At 37.1% G+C, this 22,608-nt stretch overlaps 1 protein-coding gene across 4 annotated transcripts; it reads left to right on the top strand.

Moving 5' to 3' along the window:
* The first annotated feature begins 4,315 nt into the window (after positions 1-4,315).
* Positions 4,316-21,685, top strand: LOC125867763 (uncharacterized). Of its 4 annotated transcripts, none has more exons than XM_049548337.1 (12): positions 4,316-4,907; positions 9,416-9,464; positions 10,328-10,753; positions 13,818-14,164; positions 14,245-14,439; positions 14,523-14,720; positions 14,972-15,046; positions 15,123-15,189; positions 15,302-16,316; positions 16,397-16,450; positions 20,964-21,038; positions 21,191-21,685. In XM_049548337.1, the coding sequence occupies exons 1-12, from the start codon at positions 4,536-4,538 to the stop codon at positions 21,246-21,248; spliced, it is 2,931 nt and encodes a 976-aa protein (XP_049404294.1). In that variant the 5' UTR covers positions 4,316-4,535; the 3' UTR covers positions 21,249-21,685. The 4 variants fall into 4 exon arrangements, with proteins under 4 accessions (XP_049404294.1, XP_049404296.1, XP_049404293.1 ...); XM_049548339.1 differs by having other exon boundaries at positions 10,325-10,753; positions 13,818-14,152; XM_049548336.1 differs by having other exon boundaries at positions 10,325-10,753.
* Positions 21,686-22,608: the final 923 nt, after the last annotated feature.

Genomic DNA, 22,608 nt, shown 5'->3' with positions numbered 1-22,608 from the left:
ACTCACCATTATTTTTTGGGTGAGTAACATTTTTAAATAGTTTTTTGCTTATCAATTTAATTTTAAAAATATTATTTTACTTATTGATTTTAAAAGAATTATCGAGAAGGTATATAATTGTTGCATTATACATTAACCAGCTTAATAAATAGTTTGTTTGTTTTCTTTATTTTGAAAAGTATTTTTTGTCCTTTTCAAAAAAAAATCACAATTATAGTAATTTGTGTTTGACCAAGATTTTGAAATATTTCTTAGAATAAAATACCCTTTTTATCTTCTAAAAAATGATTTTTCTATTATTCAAAAATTTGGTTGAATACCTCAATCACTAAAATAAGATTAGAAAAACACTTTTGAATTTTCAGAAAATTATTCTAACAGACTATTATATACTCATATAATATTCTTTGACAAATTAAATTTCATTAATTTTTAAGAGTCGAAAAACTATACCCCTCCATCCTTTGCATAGGACGATAATCTTCTCGAGCTTTCATTTTCCCTTGAGCTAAAGATGAAGACGAATATAAAGTTTAATATATGATTCGTTAGAAACATTTTAAATTATACACAATAATTACTAACTTCATATTCAAATATTTATATAAAAAGATAGACGATACTTTTAAAAAAATGCTTGTTTTAAATTTTACTGGATGCTTATACTGTTTATCATATGGAAGATACTAATAGAATTTGATTTTTTTTTATCATTGTTGTATGTATATGTTGTTTCATTTTGTCACGATCTCATAATGGATGTGTTGACGCTCGTCTTATCCCACCAAGACAAGTCAGCTTAAACCCCAAAATATCACAATAGAATGCAAAAATAGAATAAAAATGAAAGTTTAATAATAATTAATAATGCGGACAACAAGTCAACTTAACTAAATCCCCCAAACCCTGGTTGTCACGTACACAAGTCTCTAATGTATTACAATAGATTTGAAAGAGAACACAAGTCTCAAATGATGTTGTCTCTAAAGTAGAACAAAATCATAATTAGGAGTAAGAAGGTCCGCTGAGATGACAAACAACTACCTTACAAATCTCCACGGGAAGCCTCAGACAAGAAGAGGATAGAGAGTATTACGAAGATTCAGGCTCGTAACCTACACAAATGTAGAAGCAGGGGGTGAGTACCAAACCACACAATACTCAACAAGCAAACTTCTAAACACAAAGTCAGGTAATATAGAATACGGGTACTCCTACCATTCTAACCGGACCTCCATAACTACAAGCTACATAAAATCAGCCCAACATAACAATCCATAACTTACATAGCACACAACTCAACAACAACACTCCAACAATTACAGATCCTCAACAACAAACACAATATTCATCAATCACAAGTTACACAAAAAGGCACTCATAAGTTCATAATGATAAGGTATGCAATACAATGTCAAGTATCATGATGCATGTCAGACCTAGTGGTATGCACCAGTTATCTCTCAGTTTGGGACTCATAGGGACATATTTGTTCATGCATCCGTTACAACATGCAACACGGTCCTTGATAATAAAATTTGTTGCGGCATGCGACACGTCCCTCGAATCATAATATTTGTCGCGGCGTGTGCCACGTCCCTCGAAATGGTATATTTACTTTAATTTCTTATTCTTCATCAGTTCACATAACACTTGTCATAATCGTATTTCAGAACCAATGCAAATAGGCATGCTCACACAGATAATGATGAGGTGATCATTTTCATAACAATGCACAATTCACATCAACGCAATCGTAATACAACGTCAATAGTGAATCAATTATGACCAAGAATTTCATTCTTTCTAACTCAAATTCCTTTATACAATTATTAATTATTATAAAATCTTAATTCTTTGCCATAGGATTTTCAAGAAACTAATTAAAGAATCTCAAGAAAGGTTTTCTTGATCGTTCTTCTTAAAGTTAGGGTTCTTCTTCAAGATTCATGGTTCTTTTAATGTATGTAAGACTATTCATAGTGATGGACTATGTCCGTCCTCACACCCTACATCTAAATTCAGCCAGCAACGGTTACGCTTAGAGTTATACCCACAGTTTCTTGAAAATTTGTATGTAGTTTGGATTTCTTATTCTGAGGTACTGAATTTTTAATCATCGAGAAATCTCTTATGCATGTTGATTTTTAAACTGTTGTTTATGCTTCATTATTACATGAATTTTATTTATTGAAGTCATATTTTTTTAAAATCATATATGAGTTTTCCTACACATTGATTTTGGACTTGGAAAGTGAGTCCATGAGTATTTTAAATGCATAATTTGAAAAGAGTTTCACAAAGAAAAAAGACAAATGGTTTCATATGTACTATTTTGAAATTGGAAAGAAAAGAGCATATTTGACTTTTTGAAAAATATTTCAGTAAAGTAATGGTTCCTTCCCTGAAAAGGGTAATTGAGCATATTGATTTTCTGAAATGTATTTCAGTAAACGTTCTCTCAGAGGACTATTGAGCATATTGATATTGATTATTATGGGAGTAGTATCGAGCACCGACTTAGGTAAGAATTAATTTTAAACTCGAAGTCCCATAAACTACGTAGCCAACGTATGATAGGACCGTACCAACTTGCGGGCGACTCCACACTGTCTCAAGAAGGCTTATTGGATAGATCCATAGTTATTTATAGTTAGCATCCTATACCCTGACAAAGTATAGGATGATCGCTAGGCTCATAGTGATGGTTGTTGATTAGAGAAGCTCCCTAATAGAGTAGCGTATATTTTCATATTGCTTTTATTAAATATCTTATTGTAAAACTTAAATGGTTTTTCACTTCATATTCATGTATTGATTCAGTTGAGTTGCTTTCAGTCTTTCAGTTCCGTTATTTGTTTTATTCTCTCCTATTACATACTGTACATTTAATGTACTGATTTCATGATGCAGATTCAGGTACTTAGGATCATCAACAGGCGTTCCATTGAGATCACATCATCCGCTCGTCAGCTTTTGGCTAGACCTCCTTAATTTCGGAGGTCTCCAGTTTATTATTTGGTTTTAGTAATATTTTGAGGTGTTAGGGTCTTGTCCTGTCACCTATGTTAGACAGTACAGGTTTCATGGACAGACAAAGTTAGATAGTTTTCAGTACTTTCTCAAATGTTTTGCTAAACGTTTAACTATTTATATCAAGTATTTTCAAACATTATTTAAGTTCTTTAAATGTTTTAAATGCTCATTTGTTAAAGCTTCCACATATTCTATTGAGCCATATGTATGATAAATAGTTAGTCAAGTCAAGGGTTCGCTTGAGACCAACAATGGTCTCTAAGTGCTGCCACGTCCAAGATGTAGGCTCGGGGAGTGATATTAATCCTTTTATCATGTAGGGATTCCCCAAATACAAGGGTCCCACTAGCCCTGTTAACCAATGTACTACTCTATCTCAAGTTCTCATGTCAATACCCTAGACTATCCTAACTTAAAATCACCTAAAATATATCACTATGTAATTTTATTTTTTTTAGTTTTTCATTCGGTGTCCGGTACTCACACTGGAGCATGACTAAATCTGAATGAGAAGTTCCACACTGAGCTTGATTTTCCATCCGGTGCCCGATACGCACATTGAAGCCTAACAAAATCTGGATTTGCCCCACATTGGGGGTAAAATGCTAAAGCACTCCCTAACAAATGCGACTCCGTACCCAAGGAAACTCGAACTCGGGATCTCTGTTTAAGGATGAATAAATACTTACCACTAGATCACAACCCGACTCATAATCTAATGACATAATACGTAAATATGCTCTTTAACTTGGTCTCTTTTCACATTTATGCCCTCTAACCCTAGGTATGCACAAATAGACACTTAAACTTGTATAAAGTTGAACAAGTAGACACACGAGTCCTATGTTGCGTAATACATGTAGGACACCACGTAGAACTCATATTGCCAGGATGCCACGTAGGATGTGTGTGTCTATTTGATCAACTTTATACAAGTTTAAGTACCTACTTGTGCACACCCAAAGTTGAAGGCATCAATATGAGCTCAAGCCAAGTTAAATGACATATTTATGTATTATGCTTGATATATAACATGTTTTTTTAACTTTGCCTTATCTTACGTCTATGCCTTCTAATTTAAAGTGTACACAAATAATTACTTAAACCGTATAAAGTTAAACAAATCCACCCATGTGTCCTACTTGACTTGACGTTCTATGTGGCGTTTTATATCTATTCAATATATTATGTAACGCCCTACATGTATTATGCCACATAAAACGTCTAAGTTGAAATGCATTGGAGCTTAAAATAGAAAGAACCAATATTGCAAAAGAAATACAACAAGGTGCAGTCTCTGGTCTCCTTCTGTAGGCTTGCATAACAGTTTGCCACCCCCACCTTATTCTTCAACCTAAAACCACCATTTCTGCTTCTCCCGTCTCCACCAAGTACTTCTATTTTCTCTTTCTCCACCGCCGGTAACTTCCTCGGCTGGCCACCTGAACAACAATCGGCGTCTTAAACCCTCAACCCAACTGTCAAAACCCTAAAAAGGTATGGACTTCCAACATCAGCATCCGTACAATCGACCACCACCACCACCACCACCGTTACCACCGCCGTCCATGGCGGATCCCCACTATCAGCTCCCGCATTCTCAACGACCACCGGTCCCGTCACCTGGTTCATGGTACACAAACCAATTCCAATACCACCCACCCCCTCAGCAATCTCCCCCTCCTCCTCCTCCTCCTCCTCCTCCTCCTCCTCAGCTGCAGCAGTGGGGTCCACCCCCTCCCCCCCCTCCTCCATTTCCTGGACCTCCTCAGGGAGCTTATCCACACCATCATATACAACAACAGGCCCAGTATCCACCTCCTCTTCCCCCGCGGCCGCATATTCCCCAATCTTCTCCTCATGGAAATCAGGTGATATACTGTGTTTCATTTTAATTCCTTTTGTCTTGAAAGAATTTGCACCTTTTTATTTTGCTTACCCTGCTTCCTAAAGGTCCTTTGTGTACGACTTCAAGTTGGGATTGTGTAAACATTTACTGTCAGGGCATAAAATTTGAAATATCATTATTGTACTATTGTCTAGAAAACCTGTGTGCTAGTGCTGATAGTTTGGCAAACTAGTGAAAACTTGAATATTTTTGGGTAACTAGTATGAGAGAGAGAAGAGAAAAACAACCAGTAATGTTAGATGGGGGTTAAGTGTGGTGGCACGGTTGCCATCTAAAACAGCTGATTCAATGGACAAGTGTATCAAGAATTGAGTTCATAGAAGACTAGACGAATGCCCTCTCCTTCTCCACTCTATCATTTGGTGCATAAAATCCAGTTAAATGCCAAATGCCAGTAATTGACTTTTTTTAATGAATGGACGTGTCAAAAACTTTTAAATCAAAATACATAATATTTAGATCTAATGAATTCATATTTAATTTAATATGAAGTGAATGGATGAAGCAAAAAAACAAAAGGTGTGAAAGAGAGGAGAGTTTAGCCTAAAAAGAAATCACTTTTAGACTTTAACCTTTCACCGGCCTCTGCCAACGATAACAAGGAGACACAAAGAACGAAGTTCTAAAAAAAATAGTTCCGTGTGGAGCATTTTCGCTTTCGATTTTGGCTAAGTTGAAGATTTTTTTAAAGTTTTATACCCTTTGGGGTGACCTAGTGGTTTGGGCTTGGGACTTCCATGTTGGAGGTCTCAAGTTCGAAACTCCTTGCCAGCGAAAGCAAGGAGTTTGCCTTCTGGGTCGAGCTTGCCGCACCAGGCTTGTCTAGAGCGGGTTACCTCTCCTATGTTGTTTGCGAGCTATTGCATAGGAGCGGGGGTTTTACCTTGTGCGCACCCAAAGGGTAGCGGCTGGGAGTTTTCCTTGTCATAAAAAAATAGATTTATTATCCTTACATGCACAAAGTAGCTTAATAGTAGGGATCAATTTGGATCCTTATCAATAGTTTCATACCTAAACTATTGAGTGTGTGAGAAACACACCTAAACTATCATTCATTAGTTTGAAAAACATCCCTCGAGTAATATGTGATGGTGTGTGTATTGCACTCTCTCTATTTTTTTAAAAGAAAATGCCACATAGATTGCCTGGTGGAAACAAATTCCACTGGGGCAAAAAGTTTAAAATTTCAAATGAGTATTGCAGTATATCTGAGATGTTATAAATATGTGATGTAGCGCATCTGCCTTCATTTGTAGGTTCACACATTTTGTTTACTCTCTCAGCCAGGCTTTCATTAGAACAATAATGGAGATACACCTTGGCCTCTAACTGGAGCCAATCAATTTTCTACCTCAAGCTACTTCCAATGATTTCTGCTTTATTGACTTCCGTCCTTAGCTGCTCATTGTTGTTTAAATTGTCATAATCTGGAAATGATTGATGAAGTAGTCTTAGAAAGCTACAATTCAATAGAAAGAAAATAGGCTATGTTTGGTAGCATAATGATACCACAAATAGCATAATTGAAGACAAAAGCAATCCTGTGCAGAAAGTCCAGATGAATTGTATTCTTTTGTTTCATTTTTGGTGTAAAGAAAACTATGTAAAGGAGACTGAATCACTAGTTAATATGATAGGTTCCTTGTGAAGCTGTAATCCTAAGCATGGTTGGGTTTTTGTAATTGTAGATGGCATTGTTATGGTGCAGATCTAATATATATATATATAGTTTCAAAAAAAAAGAAGTCTTCAGTTATTAAAAAAAATAGAATCTGATATAATGGACAATCATTCACGACCTCAAATTATTAAAACTACCAAACGGCACTATGGATTCCTTGTATGGCATCATAGATATACAGATATCAGCCCCCTTTGAGCTTACATAAGCAACTGGTTGTCATATATTATTTAAGGTGTGTTTCTCAAACTTATGAGTGATAGTTTAGGTGTGTTTCTCACCCTCCTAATAGTTTAGGTTAGGTTTGCTATTGACATTTTTTTTTCCTTAAAAAAATGAAGAAGCCATGTGGACGAAAATCAAGGCCACACTCACGTAGAAGTGTGTATACACACACATTTAGTCCAGTCAGCATTGAGGTGCGTTTTTCAAACTAAAGAGTGATAGTTTAGGTGTGTTTGTCACACTCGAAATAGTTTAGGTATGAAATGCTCAAAAAAGAGGGATAATTTAGGTGTGTTTTTGACACTTAATATCTTTGTTATTCGGTCTTACAAAGCAATAAAGTAGGTAGATTAACTGTGTGATGCACTTTAAACAAAAGCACAAAGTAAACTAGCAGGTTTTGATAATCAATCCTGCGCGCCCAAGGACACCAGGCTGTTCTTGAATACCCTTGACCATTGAGCTACCACATCTAGTTGTTTTCAGGGTGTTCAAAATATAATATATACCCACATCTAGTAGCATTTTACCTATATACATGGTATAACTTTCCGACGAAGGGGGTTCGACTGACCACCCTTGACACAATGTCGCTCTGCCCCTGGATTGAAGGTATGAAAAGAGGATGAGGTATCTGCAGAAGGTGAGGTTGCTGGCCTCCTGTCACATGCAATACCTCTCTGTCTCTCAGTGGGTGGGGTTGTGCTGGTTGTGGGGGGGGGGGTGTAACACTCATAAATAGTGTACTGGACAATATTCCTACATATCCCATGGCTATTATCTCAATTTCTAAGAAAGATAATTAAACAGCGGGATAAGATCAGATCAGGAGAATACTTACGTTGGAAGAATGCAATAAGCGCACAAATATCACCTGGTGAACTGATCTTAAGTCACAACGTCAAACATGTTGGTGATCTGCGCATTAGAGACCTTACTGTACACAACAAGTGCATGTTAATGAAGTGTTTGTGCAGATATAGCCAAGGGGGAATGCACTTTGGAAAGAGGTGGTAAATGAATGGCGCCAAAATCACATTGGTGTATAAAGTTATCTGGGGATCCTATGGTGTTAGTCTATGGAAGAACAATAGGAAGCTGTGGAGTGTTTCTCGCATAATATTTCATTCAGGTGGGATATGGTATTCACATCAAATTCTGGTAAGATAGTTACTAGATGGTTCTATCCTTTTTTTGACATAGGTAACTGTTTCTATTTCTGTAACACAGTACATGGGTTGTACTGAAACCATATTTACAAAAGAACTCAAAATCTACTATCCTATCCTTAGAATAAGTCTAAGACATCAATGATAGAGACGGTATCATTAGAGTATATCTGGTTACACCAAAAACATAAAGTCAAAATACAATTCATTTTGACTTGTTCTATAGTATTCTCCATAGTTTCAAAGACTCTAAGGTTCCTCTCCTTCCATATTGTCCACCATATAGCTGCAGGTACAATTCTCCAGTTTCTTTTTTTAGCGTGAACTCCTGCTTCTTCCCAACTGGTTCTATCCTAATAAATGAGTTTCCCCATTTTTCCAAATAGCTCTTGACCCAGACTCCACAATCTCACAAAATAGACAAGGCAATTTCTGGGACTTGCAAATGTTACTTCTCAAAAAAAAAACCCTTCCGAGACTTGCACTTTGACAGAAATGTTCAAGATCAGAATTTTCTTACTTGAAGAACTATTGAATGTACTTACAAAATTGGGGAGTTTGCACAATAAGTGATGATGCAGTTGAGAACATGAAGTGGGGTTACACAAAGGAAGGTTTATACAATGTGAAAGCAGGTTACTCGCACATGTGTTCAAAATGAATTATAGAAAGCAGGCTTTGGAAACTAATCTGGAAAGCTAAGTTATGTACAAAGGTTATTTGCTTTAGCTGGAGAGCTTTATAGGAATATTGTAATATGTTTCATGTGTCTCCAGCATTCAGAAACCAACAAATGCCTCTTTCTCCGCTGTCCAATTGCTGTAGATATTTTGAATATGTTTCTTTATATTTCTGGCCTCAGGTGGGTCATGTTTGGGCATCAAGGATGCCTATGAATGCTGGAGTTTGTGGAAAGTTGATAAAACTATGTGGAGAATCTGGATGATGATATCATCATGATTTTTTTGGTGTGTTTGGTAGGATATGAACTTTTAACATGTCTCCTATGGTCATATGGTTGGCACAACTTTGCTCCTGTAAATTGCCCTATTAAATTTTTCGACTTTGTCAGCTTCCTAGCCTCAGAATGGAAGTGACCTCTATTATACTGTTTATCTTTTGTACTATCTGCACCTTCTTGATTCCATTAATGAAATGTACTCATAAATTATTGTAAGGAATCTTCTTATTTTGATTGGAGAGTTGTGTGATAATAAAAAACAGAGACAGTCCGTGTTAGACATATTAGAATGAGGATTGATATATAGCCTACACGAAAAGTTGGGATTGAGGTGTAGTAGTAGTTGTTATTGCTGTGTTATACTGCTTCCTATTCTGCTGATGGATTCGTTATAACATGTTTGGTTAATGAATGTAAGATTCATGTGCTTGCAGGACTGGGGCAGTATGAACTGGGGTCAACAGCAAAATTGGGGAAACTCAGGTTTGGAAATATAATATTGATTGGAATCTATGCTTGTTTAGCAATTCAATATGCTGGGATGCATCTGCAAGTTTCCTGAAACCCATTTATGGTTGAAAAATGTTTTGAAGCTGATGCAAGCCGTGTCTTCTATTTTACTTATACTATTTCTCAGAGTCTAAGCCTGTTCCTAAAATTTATTGATGTTTAACTTTTCTTTACTGCTTCGTGTTCTTTTTGTGGCATCTCAGACATGCTTAAATGTTACCAGAAAATAATTTGACTTATGTTGTTTGTTAGAATTCTGGATTATTTAGGAGTTTCATCATTTTACATTCTCCAAGTTTTATTTATCTCTGCAATGGTCTCCACAAGTGTCTGTCGTGTCACGTGGAACTGAACAATGCTGTCTTTTCTTGAGTCAAAAAGATAAAATTCTAGCTGTTGATTGAGGAGGTTTGCTAAAGAAGGATTTAATTGCTTAACAAGGTCAAATTCTTATTTAAAAAATCACATTAGGTTTTAGAAGCTCAAATATGAAACCTAGTTAATTGTTTATGAGAAGAGGTCTATATACTGTAGTAGAATTTAAGGGGCGGTCTTTCAAATTAGAACTCTGGGATTGCATCCCTCTGTCAGATCCTTCCTTTACTTTTTTTTTGGCTTTTATTTCTCTTTAGCCCTGGCTAAATTTCTGACTCTGTAGAAGCAGTATGTAGTTTCTATGTGATATACACTTGCATATTATATTACCTTCTAGTTTTTCCATCATGGAGGACTCCTCCTGCCGTTGGTTAATAATATAGAGATCGTATGCTCTTTGCCTTTCCACCCCCCCTCGGTACTTCTGTTACCTAAAGGTTAAATCTACTATTAACTAGTAGCACCTAGCAATGAAGATTGGGCTGCAAAGGCCCGAGCATGGGCTGCTGACAAGGCTGCTAATGACCATCAGCACCAGAACTCGCAATTTACGCATGATAGCAGGCCAGAACAGCAGAGTCATTACTATGAGCAATACACTCAATCTGCTGATCAACATCTCCAAGACATGCAACAACCACCAGTTCTGCCGTCAAGTAATCATCACTCCATAACTCCTGTGGCACCTCCTCAGAGGCCATCGTTTGGCCATTTGCAGGAGCCCTCATTCTTCAGCCCTGGGCAATCTCCTTATGTTCTACCTTACACTGCAAGAGATGGAAATTTCACTGGAGATTCAGTTGCTTCATTCCCCCAGCAAGGAAACTCATCCATAAGTCCATTAGTCCATCAGCAGGAGGTACCTTCTAGTTATTCTTCTATTGCAGGTAAAAAATTTAATTAATATATCAATATTGCATCTGAAGTTACCGCGTCTATATAACTTTGTCCTGCTTGTGGTTTCTAGTTACTTGTTAAGCAAGCTATGTTTACTGAAGCCCCTTGAGACCTAAGTAGAATTTCATCGTTGTTGGATCTTTTCTTTTTTAAAGCCTCTGTGTGACGGAATTCACTTCAGATAATTGACGCTATTGTATTTTGATTTCATGGAATATTGGTTCCAACGTGCTGACATGCTCTTTCCTCTGTCCATCCTGCTAACTTTGTGTTCTGTTTTTCAGGAATACTTTTGTTTATGATAACTTTTTCCCAAGGATTACAAAAAAGAGGAACAGTTGAAAATTAGATACTATTTTGAAGTCCACTTGGATTGATGTTAATCAAGCTATTGGATAAACTTCTAGGCAATAACCTTACCAAAAATAAAAAAGAGAAACTTTTACGCAATTTGCTTTATTCTATTCAGCTAGAGTAGGCAAAATGGAATTCAATGATCTGCGTGTACTTTGTCAATTAATCCTGCTTGATTGGACATTCCTTGAATGTGTGTCTGTTGAGTTTTCTGCCCTTCTGGCTAATCGTGAAACAACAAATTTGAATGCTGACATGGCAGAAACTTTGTCTCCTTTTGTCCAATAATTTTTTCCTCGCCCATGTCTTCTCTATTGAGACTAAATTGGCAGAAGAGAGGACGGTTTGGCCGCAAAGTTTTTTTGGTCTAGTGAGTGGAATGCGTGATATGTGGGTTAGGCTAGCACCTCACGGTGCCACAGATAAGCATGATATTAAGTGACGAAGGGGCGGGCCCATTATCCACCTAGTTTTGAACCGTGCACCAGTGGTCCTTGTATTTCTTGGTTATCAAAAAAAAATTGGTGGAGAGGATTCAATTTATTTGAAGATTTGGTTCTTATTTATTGCATTAAGTGTTATCTCAGTAGCTTGACAATTATCTGAGTGATTTAGCAGAGATTACTGTCACAGCCTAAAAGGAAGTGAAAATTGTAGGAAACATTTCACTTCTGAAGGAGTACAAATATTATGGACACATGAAAACGGAAAATTAGAAGGGCGAAGTTTACTTCTGCTTGCAAAAACAAAACCCAGCAGCTCTTGCACTTGAAGACACAGTTGCTTAGAGGGTTTTACGTATTCAAAGTTTTTTTTGTCCATTTGCACTGTGTCTTTGTTATTGGTTAGCACTGTGTTGCTACCTATACAGCTATACCAATACAAGTCTTCTAATTGACTAAAATATCAAATATTGTAATTGAAAATTATTCATTTATTCTTCTTTCCCTCAAACTATATTTGTTTTGTTCCGCCTTCATGACTTGGAAGGCTCTGTAAGAGATGTCAATTTTATATCTATAAAGTTATTGAACAAGCAACAACAACATACCCAGTGTAATCCCATAGGTGGGGTCTGGGGAGGGTAGAGTGTACGTAGACCTAACCCCTACCCCGTGGAGGTACATAGGTTGTTTCCGAAAGACCCTTGAATCAAGTAATGCATATCAAAGAAGTTTTGAAAAGGAAAAGTACAGAAGTAAAGAGGAAAACTTATTGAATAAGCAAAGACCAAAAATTGAGAACCGGAGTCTCAAGCAGTAAAAGTTAGATGCTGCTGACAGAGAGGCTCTTTTTGAAGTGTTCTTCTCTATATAAGATTGTTTTACCTTCAACACATTGGTCGCTTGTGTGGCTTAAGACTGTTGACTGATCAGCTATGCAGGGGAAATAATAAGCTTAAAATAATAGTTAGTCGAAAGATTGAGGTTCCATTGAAAAAATACATTATTATTTAGTTATAATGTACAGTTTATGCACGAGATATAAAACTTTACCTCACAGCGAGGCTTCTTTTTTATCGTCTCAAAGCTGTTTGACATCTCTTGCACGATGGAACTACCTTTTTCATAGGAATCAGTAGGCTGGTTCTTCTAGCATTTTTTTTTTGAGAAAGGTATCTTGTATTATGAACAAAGGAATACTCTAGAAGTATTCCAGTAATACTTACAGCCAAAATACAGGGAAGAGAAAACTACTGCTAGATCACAAATAATCTAGAATACTAGGAATATCCTCTTCTTCTTGAGGATATTCATGTTAACACCAAAAAAAGGAAAGGACCAGACAGTTCATCTTCAGTTTCTGCAGTGAGCAGCTCTTATTTTCAAAGCATCTCTGGTTCCTTTCCATCCATATAGTCTACCAAATGCATGCTGGGACAATCTTCCATCTCTCCCTGTGTCCTGACTGATTTCCTTCTCTATTCCAACTAGCTAAAACTTCTTTGATGCTCCTGCATAGTCCAGCTTATGCCCCTTAAGTTAAAGAAAATCTGCCTTAACTTCACAGTCTCTATACAATGTAGAAAAAAATGGTTTATTGTCTCAATCTCACATTCACAAAAAGAGCACCTAGAACAAATTTGAAAGCCTCTTTTCATTAGATTGTCCTGGGTGAGCCGTGAGTGTAACCTGTTTGGCTAGAAGCCAAGTAAAACAAGCTACCTTGAAAGGTATCTTGACTTTCGATATCATCTTCCAAGGCCAACTACTACCATGTGAATTTGATCTTTTGTAACCTTCTGTAAGCTGAACCCACTGTAAATCTTCGTTTCTTGTCAGGCTTCCGATATAAATTGTCCTCATTGGAATTTAGTTCGTTGTATTTTCCCAGAATATTGAATAGCTCAGCCTCTCTGTTGATTTCCCAATCATTCAGATGTCTTCTAAACCTTAGGTCCCACCCTTGACTGTCTCTCATTTCTCTGATTGTGGATAACTTTTGAAGACTTAAAATGAACAAATCAGGGAACTTGTTCTTCAGAATTTCGTGTCCCACCCACACATCTTCCCAGAACAGCGTCTTTCCCCCCTATTTGTCATGTTTCTGAACATATTACGGAGTTGAGAGTCAATCTTACGTCAGGAAATGTTTTTGTTACCAAAGTCTTGTGGTTGCAAATCCAGTTGTAGAGGTTACAGAGAATAGTTTCCGTTGATTTGCATGTATGTACTTTCTGAATGCCCATTCTATTTTCAGGTAAAGAAGAGGCTGGGAATCAACATGAGACGTTCTATGGTTCTTCACCTTTGCCTGCCAACTCTTCACATCATCATCATGCACAACTAATGCCAGCACCCAATAAAGCTGCAGCGATGGAAGAGCGTCATTACGTGATGGGTCCTGATCTTAGTGATCAGCCTTTGGATTTTGCACCTCGTTTTAGTCATGAGCATGACCGGCATTCCCAGCCCTATTATGTTCGTGCTGATTCAGGAGGTTCTGATCCTGTTTCAACAATGCCTTCCAATTATGTGTGGCCTTCTTCTGCTGCTCCTGGTTCTGCGTATCCTCCTCTTCCTCCAATGCCTCCAGTTGGGTCTCAGGTTTTAGTTTTAACTTCAAAATTAACTTAAACCCAATGATGCTGTGATTGAGCTTTCCTGTTATCACTTTTATACCGCAGGTTGATCCTTCTGTTGTTGGAGCTTCTCCAGCCACTGAACATACTGCATCACTCTTTGGAAGGGCACAGGGTTCAAGCTTCCATCCAACTGTCCCGTCAGTTGGTGCACATTTTGGTGTTGGTGCAGGGGCCGCTCTGCATGCTGCAGCTGCTTTTCCTGCTGATGCATATGGGATTTCTGATCGCCCTAAGAAGGTTTGTATACTTGTTCTATGGGCTTTCAGTTTGTAAACTATAGAGTAATGATTCATCTGTATTATTTGTCTGGTCTTTTCTAGGCTGCTGTTCCAAACTGGCTTAGAGAGGAAATAATAAAGAAGAAAGCTGTCATCACAACTTCAGCTGCAGAGCTTCCAAAGGAGGATTCTCAATCTATTGAAGATGAAGGTGTCAATAAATCTTATCGGAAAGGTGACCAGGCTGATAGCAAAAGCATCGATTCTTCAAGGTCAACCGAGGATGATGATGATGATGAGGTCGTTTACTTTTCCTTGATTACTCATCTGACAGAAGATGTTGCTTTTTTGTTGAATTTGTTTCGTGTAAGAAGTCTGTTTACTTGGTTTATTACCCTTTGTTGGACTATACTGTTCTAATGAATTTATAGTGTTGAAGCTTTCCCCTTTCTAATTTTTCTTGATTTATTCCTTTTGGGTTGTCTTTAATTATTATCTTATTCACGTCATACCAAGTGTAGGCTTACCTGAATTTTTATTGGTCCATGCAGGTTGAGGTGGAAGCAGCACGAACTGCAGCAATGAATCAAGAAATAAAGCGTGTCCTAACTGAAGTTCTTTTAAAGGTTATTGATGATAAATGTGTGATTGATTTCTTTACGTGGTTTTTGCAGATTTATTGACTGGATGCTGTTTATACAGGTTACTGATGAGCTATTTAATGAGATTGCAACAAGGGTTCTTAGCGAAGAGGATCTCACTGTTGATGGTTGGTGTCTCCCTTTTTCAATTCCTTTCCTCTTTAAATTTCTTCCTTCTCCATATCTTTGCACTCAGGTCATTTATATTTGAGACTAAGTTGATCTTCTTCCTCCCTTAAGTTGAGCAAAAAACTGGTGCTTCAAGTCAGAAGGTGTTAACATCTGTTCAAGCTGTTACAACTCCCAAGGCCTCTGCCAAGGTTCTGATACCACTCAAACCCAAAGATACTCATTCTGTTAATGCCAGTGAAAAGTCTACTTCCACTTCTCCTGGGGATCTATTAGGCCTTGCTAACTATGCGTCAGATGATGAGGATGACAACGAAATCCAGAGTTCTGATAAACAAAAGCCCAAAGAGCATGGAAATGGAAAATCACGTGAAGAATCCGAGGAGCATGATAGGTCTCCTGCCAACCTGGAGAAAAATCCTCACAAAATGAGTCCCAATGTTGGCACCGATGACAGGTCAACTAGATATTCTGCACATGAAGATGCTGGAGGCTCCTTTAAGACTGAATCTAGAGTTCCGGAGGATAAGATGCCAGGTGGGAAGGATGCTGTGAAAACTGAAAAGCCATCCCAGACTCTTGACTGCAAAAAGACTAAGATAGATAATTCCAGAAGCGAAGACAGAAGAGATAAGCCAGATAAGAGCGGTAAACGTGAAGTTAGAAAGGGTTCTGGCACAAATGATAATGGTATGTATACAAGCTCAAAAGACAGAAAAACTGAGATAGATGAAGGAAACCATGGGAATCATGAGGAAAGACTTGCTAGAAAGGAAAAAGTGGGTGATCTAGATGGTTCAAAAGATATTGTGAAGGAGAAAAGCCGTAAGTCAGGGGAAAAAGCCAAGGAATCTGACTCAAGGAAAAGGCCCTCACCCTCTAATGTCAAGGAAGAAAGGAAGGAAAAAGAAAGAGACAGCAGAGCTGGTGTTGTCATAGATAATGGTAGAAAAAGAGAGAGAACGAAGGATGAAAAAAGAGAAAAATCTAGACGTAAAGATGAAAGGGGCTCCAGCAGACGTAAAAGACATCGTTCATCTTCTAATGATAGCAGGGGTAGAGAGAGCAAGGACAAGTCAACCCGTGCCAATGATCCCAGTGATGAATCTTCAGATGATTCTAGAAGGTTCATTTTTATTTTCTTCTATTTGTGATGCAATAATCTGCCCCTTACGTAATAGCTCATCTTTTTCTTGTGGAGTGCAGGAAGGCGCAACCAAATAGACACAGATCACCATCACCACTCAGGTCAAGGAAAAGGTATCTTTTGAAGGGCCTGGATGCTCTAAAGTCTAATTGTTTCCATTAACTCAAAAAGCTCAAGATCATACTAATTATTTCACTATTTGTTGGTCATGATCTTCTGCCTCCCTGGGAATTGACATCTTTTTTCTTAATTTTTTTTTTGAAACTGGTAACTTTATATATCCACAGGTATACTACAACAAAATTGTAGCTTCCCTTCAAAAGTGCTACAACTTATAGAGAAAGACGGTCTTAATCTAAACTACTGCCTGTAAACAATCTAGCACATCAAAGATGTCTTCTGTCATAGTTAATATATCTTCTTTACACCAAAAATAAAAAAGAGCTAAGCAATTCATTTTGATCTTCTGTAAGTTGTTCTGCACATTCTCAGAACTCCTGTTGTTTCTGTCTTTCCAAATTGTCCACTAAATGCATGGTGGGACAAGTTTCCATCTCTTCTCCTTATCTGATGAATTCCCATCTCCATTCCAGCTGCTTAGAACTCCTTTAATGCTCTATGGTTTCACCCATCTTGTCCCCTTTAGACAGATGAGCATTCTCCATATCTGTTCTGTCCATGTACAATGCAAAAAAAGATGGTTAATTGTCCCTGCATGCTCTCCACATAAAATACATCTAGGGGCCAACTGATAGCCTCATTTGTTTAAATTTTCATGAGTCAAGACTGCTTCTTTTGTCAACAACCACACGAAACAGTTTACTTTATAGGGTGCCTTTGGTTTCCAGATCATCTTCTATGGCCAATCTGTATTGACCTTTGGTGTCATTCTTCCAAATCGGCAAGTCCTTGTCAGTGAGGTTGCTGAATAAGCCTACTGAATCTTGAAAATCTGCCACTTTGTCTATCTCCTTGTCATGAAGGTTCCCTCTTAGGAACAAATTCCATCCTTGTCCTGTTCACATTGTAGCCACTGATGTTGGCATAAAATAAACAAATAGGAACTGCCCCATTCCATTTGTCCTCCCAGAAGGATGTCTTTAAACCACTCCCACTTCTACCCTGGTTCTATGATATATCACTGGCCATAAATTTCTGATTGCCCTCCCAACAGTGCATTTATAAGGAGTACTTACCATTTTAGTCATCCACTTATCTCCCATACCATATTTTGCTGTGATGACCTCTTTCTAGAGCATGTGTTCTTCATTTGGAAACTTCCACAACCACTTCATCATTAGGCTCTGATTTTATTTCCTCAGGTTTTTGATGCCTAGACCTCCTGTATTCTTACTCACAATCAATTCCTCCCATTTAACTAGATGGAACTTCTTCTTATCTTCACTGCCTTGCCATAGGAAATTCCTTCTAAGGGCATCGATGCTCTTAGATACATTGTTAGGCATAGGAAAGATAGACATCATATAAGAGGGTAATGCATTAATCACACTGTTGATTAAAGTCAATCTTCCTCCCCAGGACAAGTACTGGCTCTTCCAGTTAGTAAGTCTCTTTCCACATTTCTCCAGGACCCCATTCCATATGCCTTTGGATGTGCTTTTAGCTCCCAAAGGCATGCCTAGGTAAGTAGTTGGGAGCTCCCCAACCTTGCCTCCTAGTCTACTGGCCAAAATATCTGTAGTAAGCACACTGTTGATAGGATAGATGAAGCTTTTCCGCCAGTTTATGTGGAGATAAGAGACAGCTTCAAAAATGACAAAAATAACCCTCAATATCAGGATTAACTGTTCACTACTTAATTGGGTATTTGGGTTAGTAATGTGAGGGGGGTTGTTCTGAGAGTCCCGAGCCTAAATAATGGACAAAAAGACAGTTGACCAAAATAAAGTGTCAGAATAAAGTTTACATTTTTTACATATAGTGCACTAATTTAGTGTGCTATACGAGACTTGGATAATTGCCTTCGTAAAAATACGTTCCACGTATTTTGCACTGTTTTCCTAGCACTCTAGTACTGTTTAGGTTCCACACTCTAGTACTGTTTTCCTTTCTCTTTTTGCATTGTTTTTCTTTGATCTTTAACTCTATTATTTACTATTTCTACCGTATGCAAACATTTCGGGTTTCCTGTCTATCTTCCGTTCAACAAGGTATTTGAGTCTTAAGAGATATTGTGGGAGCAAACTAACATCAGGCAAAGATCTAGCAGACAACTTTCTGCTGAGTGAAAAAAAAGACTTTGGGACATACTAAAAGTTTCTTCGGATCTTGTGGATTTAAACATGCTAAAGTTAGACTTAAAAGATTCCAGACTTTAAAGGAGCGTCCTAAAAAATGAAATGAAGCATTTGTGTTTTTTTGATTCAGAGGAGAACTTTAACTGAAGCTAGTAAAGACTTTACTTTAAAGTTTATTAGTAAATATATAACTAGTGTGACCTTATCAAAAAAAAAATATAACTAGTGTGATGAATTATTTCATGAAGAACATCCATGGAGGTGTGGACTAATGAAAACAACACATTCCCATGGAAAAGACTGCACGGTTGAGTCACTACTAATTAAATGCGCTTAGGAGGCTGTACAACAAAAGGCATGATGAGGGTTTACTCGTTACATCCTGGTACTTGTGGGTCAAAACAGCTAAGCACATAACAGAGTAATCCTACTTCTCCTTGTGAGTACATTAAAATAGCTGATAGTTTGGACTTGCAATAAGAGCTAATGTCAGAAGAAAATACTGAATAGTGTGTCACTGCCACCGACTCCTAAGATGGATTTCTGTTAGTTTCATCATGGTGTTATTACCTGGTTTGATAGTTTTGTTACAATCAATTTAGCATCACTAATTTGTAAGCATCTCCACATAACTTTGCAAGTCTTGTACATGTCATCTATCTGATTTAACATTTAAGCATTTTGTAGAGTTGGAAGCTCGATAGGTTATTCACCCACTTAATGATGCATTGCCCTTGTTGGATGAGTACTCCCTTGGTGTTTGTATCATTTAACATATTAACAGTACTAATGCCATTTACCTTATAAATAAAAAGTACTTATACCATGTATTCTAGTGATCAATACATTAATTACTCAAATTGTGTACACTGTTGTCACCTGCTTTTTGCCAGAGTGATAAGTCATTGCTTATGCCGTAGTGAATGGTCCCTGTGGACATGATTATTAGTCTTATATTTTCTATGCCATAAAAAAAAACTAAAATGCTTGATAGAGAACTCCTATTTATGTTACTTACGTAAAAGATTCATAATAAGGGTATTTGCTTGCGATTCCAAATTGGTATGCTCATGACTTGTGAATTCCTTTAAGGTGGTTTTTGAAGGAGTGATGTGTTATGTCAAGAAAATTTATAGGAGTTGGACCAATTTCTTTGTTGAATATCCTTCATGCGATTTTAGCCCTTTGAATGAATTACCCAAATCTTTTAGAAGGGATGACTTTCAGTTGAATTTTTTGAGGTTTTCTTATCACACAGAATATTTAGGTAAGCTTAAAAGTTTTCATAATGTGTTTCCTCACAAGGGACTCCTTAGATAGTTTGATTCATTTTCAAATGCTTAGAAGGATTATGCAATTTTACTTTCAAACTATAATTTTGCAGTAAATTAGTAGACATAGCTGCTGGAAGTTATTTAAAAGGGTTACAAATTCCGCAATTATAGCTGTTTTAGAATTGTTTACCAAACGAGTAGAGTCGTTCACTTCATCAAGTTGACTTAAGTGTAAATGAAATCCCCGTCACAGGGTTTCCTTAACATCAATTTTTTTTTTTTGATGACCGTGGTGTCCGGGCCAACTTTCGCGCACCTCAACTAATTCCACGGGATACCTCACCACCTCCCACCAGCAAAAGGTACCAGGTAACTCTGTACATCAATGCTAGGACAGATGCGAGCATTTATTTATATATAAATCTAGGCAAACACTATGGGGTTGGTTGTGGTGGGTGGGGTGGGGTGGGTGGGAGGGATTGGGGGTAGGGATGGGGAGGGTTGAAACTGTCAATTTGGGAGTTGGAGAATGTTTCCCCTCTTGGTAGAGAAGGCATTATTCTGAATTTGTTGGAAAATGAGTTTATAAGGAAAACATTTTACCAAATATTTAAGCCAACCAATCATGGAAAACATTTTTCCTCTATACCAAACACACCCTCAGCACCATTAATTGTAAAGGAACTGGTAAAGAGGCTTAGCCATCAATTAGATGACTTTTTGATTCAAAATTATAATGATAATGAAATGACTGCTTTATTGTTTTGATAAACTCTTCTTAAGCAGATACTGTTACAGGATTTTGGACCAGGAATTTATACTCTCATCAAGAGGAAAGAACTATGAACTGCCACCACTGTTTGAATGTGGAATTTATAAATTCCAAGTCCTTTTCATGATTGAGGCAATTTCACCTCAAAATCCTTTGATAATGATCATTAGCTATATATAACTTATTAGAAAAGGTTGCAACCATACGGAGTTCAAATTCTTCTAGAGCCTGAATATATATAGTAGGTTGAGAATTTGTATCCAAAATGTTGTATCTTTTTGTCACCACTTACTTGTTTAGCATGTAATCTTTTTATTTTTAGACACGTTTCGCGGTCTCCTCATAGCAAGCACTCTCAGCGCAGGCGTTCTCCTTACCCTGCTAGTGAAAGCATCAGGTATCTTGTTGGGTGTTCTTAAATTTCTCTTGATATTTTTCAACTTAGTCATCCATCAGCATAGCTAAGAACATATTGATACAGGTGAACTAATCTAATAAATGCACTTCAGAAATTTTATCTTGTTTATAAACTGGTCCATGTAATTGCAGGGGAAGGAGGTCAAGGTCGAGATCAAGATCAAGGTCTCCTAATCGCAGGAAAAGATGAGCACACAAGTACCTGGAGTCAAGACAGAGTACTTAAGGCTAATGACCTTGCATATTCTTATTGGCTACTGCCTTTGGCTGTTAAGTAGATAGTGGATGCACCAGTTGACCTGTTCGAAATCCTCTTTACTGCCTTTGGCTGTTAAGTATGACAATAGATATGCAAGTTGACCTATTAAAATCTTGGTGTCAGATTGTGGTTGACAGGAGTAAAGCTGCGATACTCTCGTGCAGAGGACTAATGATATGAGAGATTTATGGTGCCTGTATCTGTTATCAGCTTGTCTGTTGTTGACATTTGTGACAGTTTTAGTTATAATATTGAGGTTGATAAATTTCGTTAGCTGTACATTGTATTTGGAGGTTGAGGTGTGTCTAAAGAAGAGGTGAACCAACACTTGAACATCCATGACCTTTTTCCATTTGGTACTAGTATTCGTTGGTAGTTGGGGAGTCCCAGATCCTCATTGTTATGCAATCTTATATAATTATATATTGTTTCCTTGTGAGAAAAAAAAAAACAGTATATTAGGGATTATGTAATGAAGAAGAGCATTGTGTTTGGAAAAAGTGAACGAGGAGGGATGTATGCTAACTCGTGGACATGCTTATAATGAAAAAATGTCAGCTATTTAGTTGTGACTGCTTCCCAGGGTTGCTATTTTATGATAGGGTGGCTGATAAATGATCCATGTAAAGTGTAAATGCCTGTCAAAAAAGGAAAAGGAAAACTTGGTGGAGTGTGGATCAACTTAGAAATTGTAATAATTTTAGAATGTGTATTTTATTTTGGTTTATCACAAAGTAATAAAGAGACTCGGAAAAACTTAGAATGGTTAATCTGTTTTTGTGTTCTTGTATCAAACCATACATTATTAACATGCTTTTCAATTTAAAAGCAAATTATATTTACGGATGTTTTATAATTTGCGTTGAATTATAAATTATTTACTTGTATTATGATGAAATGGGGGTTTAATCAAATTGTATGTATATGAGGAAATCCTCTCATATGGTGTTTGTGTCTGCATTAAGTTGAATCTTTATTTCTATTTTTTAGATCTTCAATTTTCGAAAAATTCACCATGGTTGATACTGATTACTGACCATCAACCCACAGTTCCCAGTTTTACCCAGATATGTGAGTGTGACCAATTATATTGTGTGTATTGAGGTATGCATAAGTTAAGATTGTCATTTTAATATCTTTGGACAGTGTCTTTAAAATTTATAAACTACATTACCTCAAACACATAATGAGGAAAGTGTAATGGAGAAAGGAGGAAAATATAATACTTTCTCCGTCTAGTCCACTATTCTAAAAATAGATTTTTTTCACTTTTATTAGTCAAATGGAGGAT

The sequence above is a fragment of the Solanum stenotomum genome, chromosome 6 (assembly GCF_019186545.1).
Source record: "Solanum stenotomum isolate F172 chromosome 6, ASM1918654v1, whole genome shotgun sequence".
Lineage (NCBI taxonomy): Eukaryota > Viridiplantae > Streptophyta > Magnoliopsida > Solanales > Solanaceae > Solanum > Solanum stenotomum.
The sequence above is the reverse complement of the archived record's forward strand: the minus strand, read 5'-3'. Positions and strand labels throughout refer to the sequence as shown.

Bases quoted from the DNA above. Each gene is read 5' to 3' on its own strand.
- LOC125867763 (XM_049548336.1), top strand. From the start codon at position 4,536: ATGGACTTCCAACATCAGCATCCGTACAATCGACCACCACCACCACCA. The intron at 10,754-13,817 runs GTAAAAAATTTA...TTCTATTTTCAG, and splicing joins TAGTTATTCTTCTATTGCAG to GTAAAGAAGAGGCTGGGAAT. The intron at 16,451-20,963 runs GTATCTTTTGAA...TTTTATTTTTAG, and splicing joins CCACTCAGGTCAAGGAAAAG to ACACGTTTCGCGGTCTCCTC.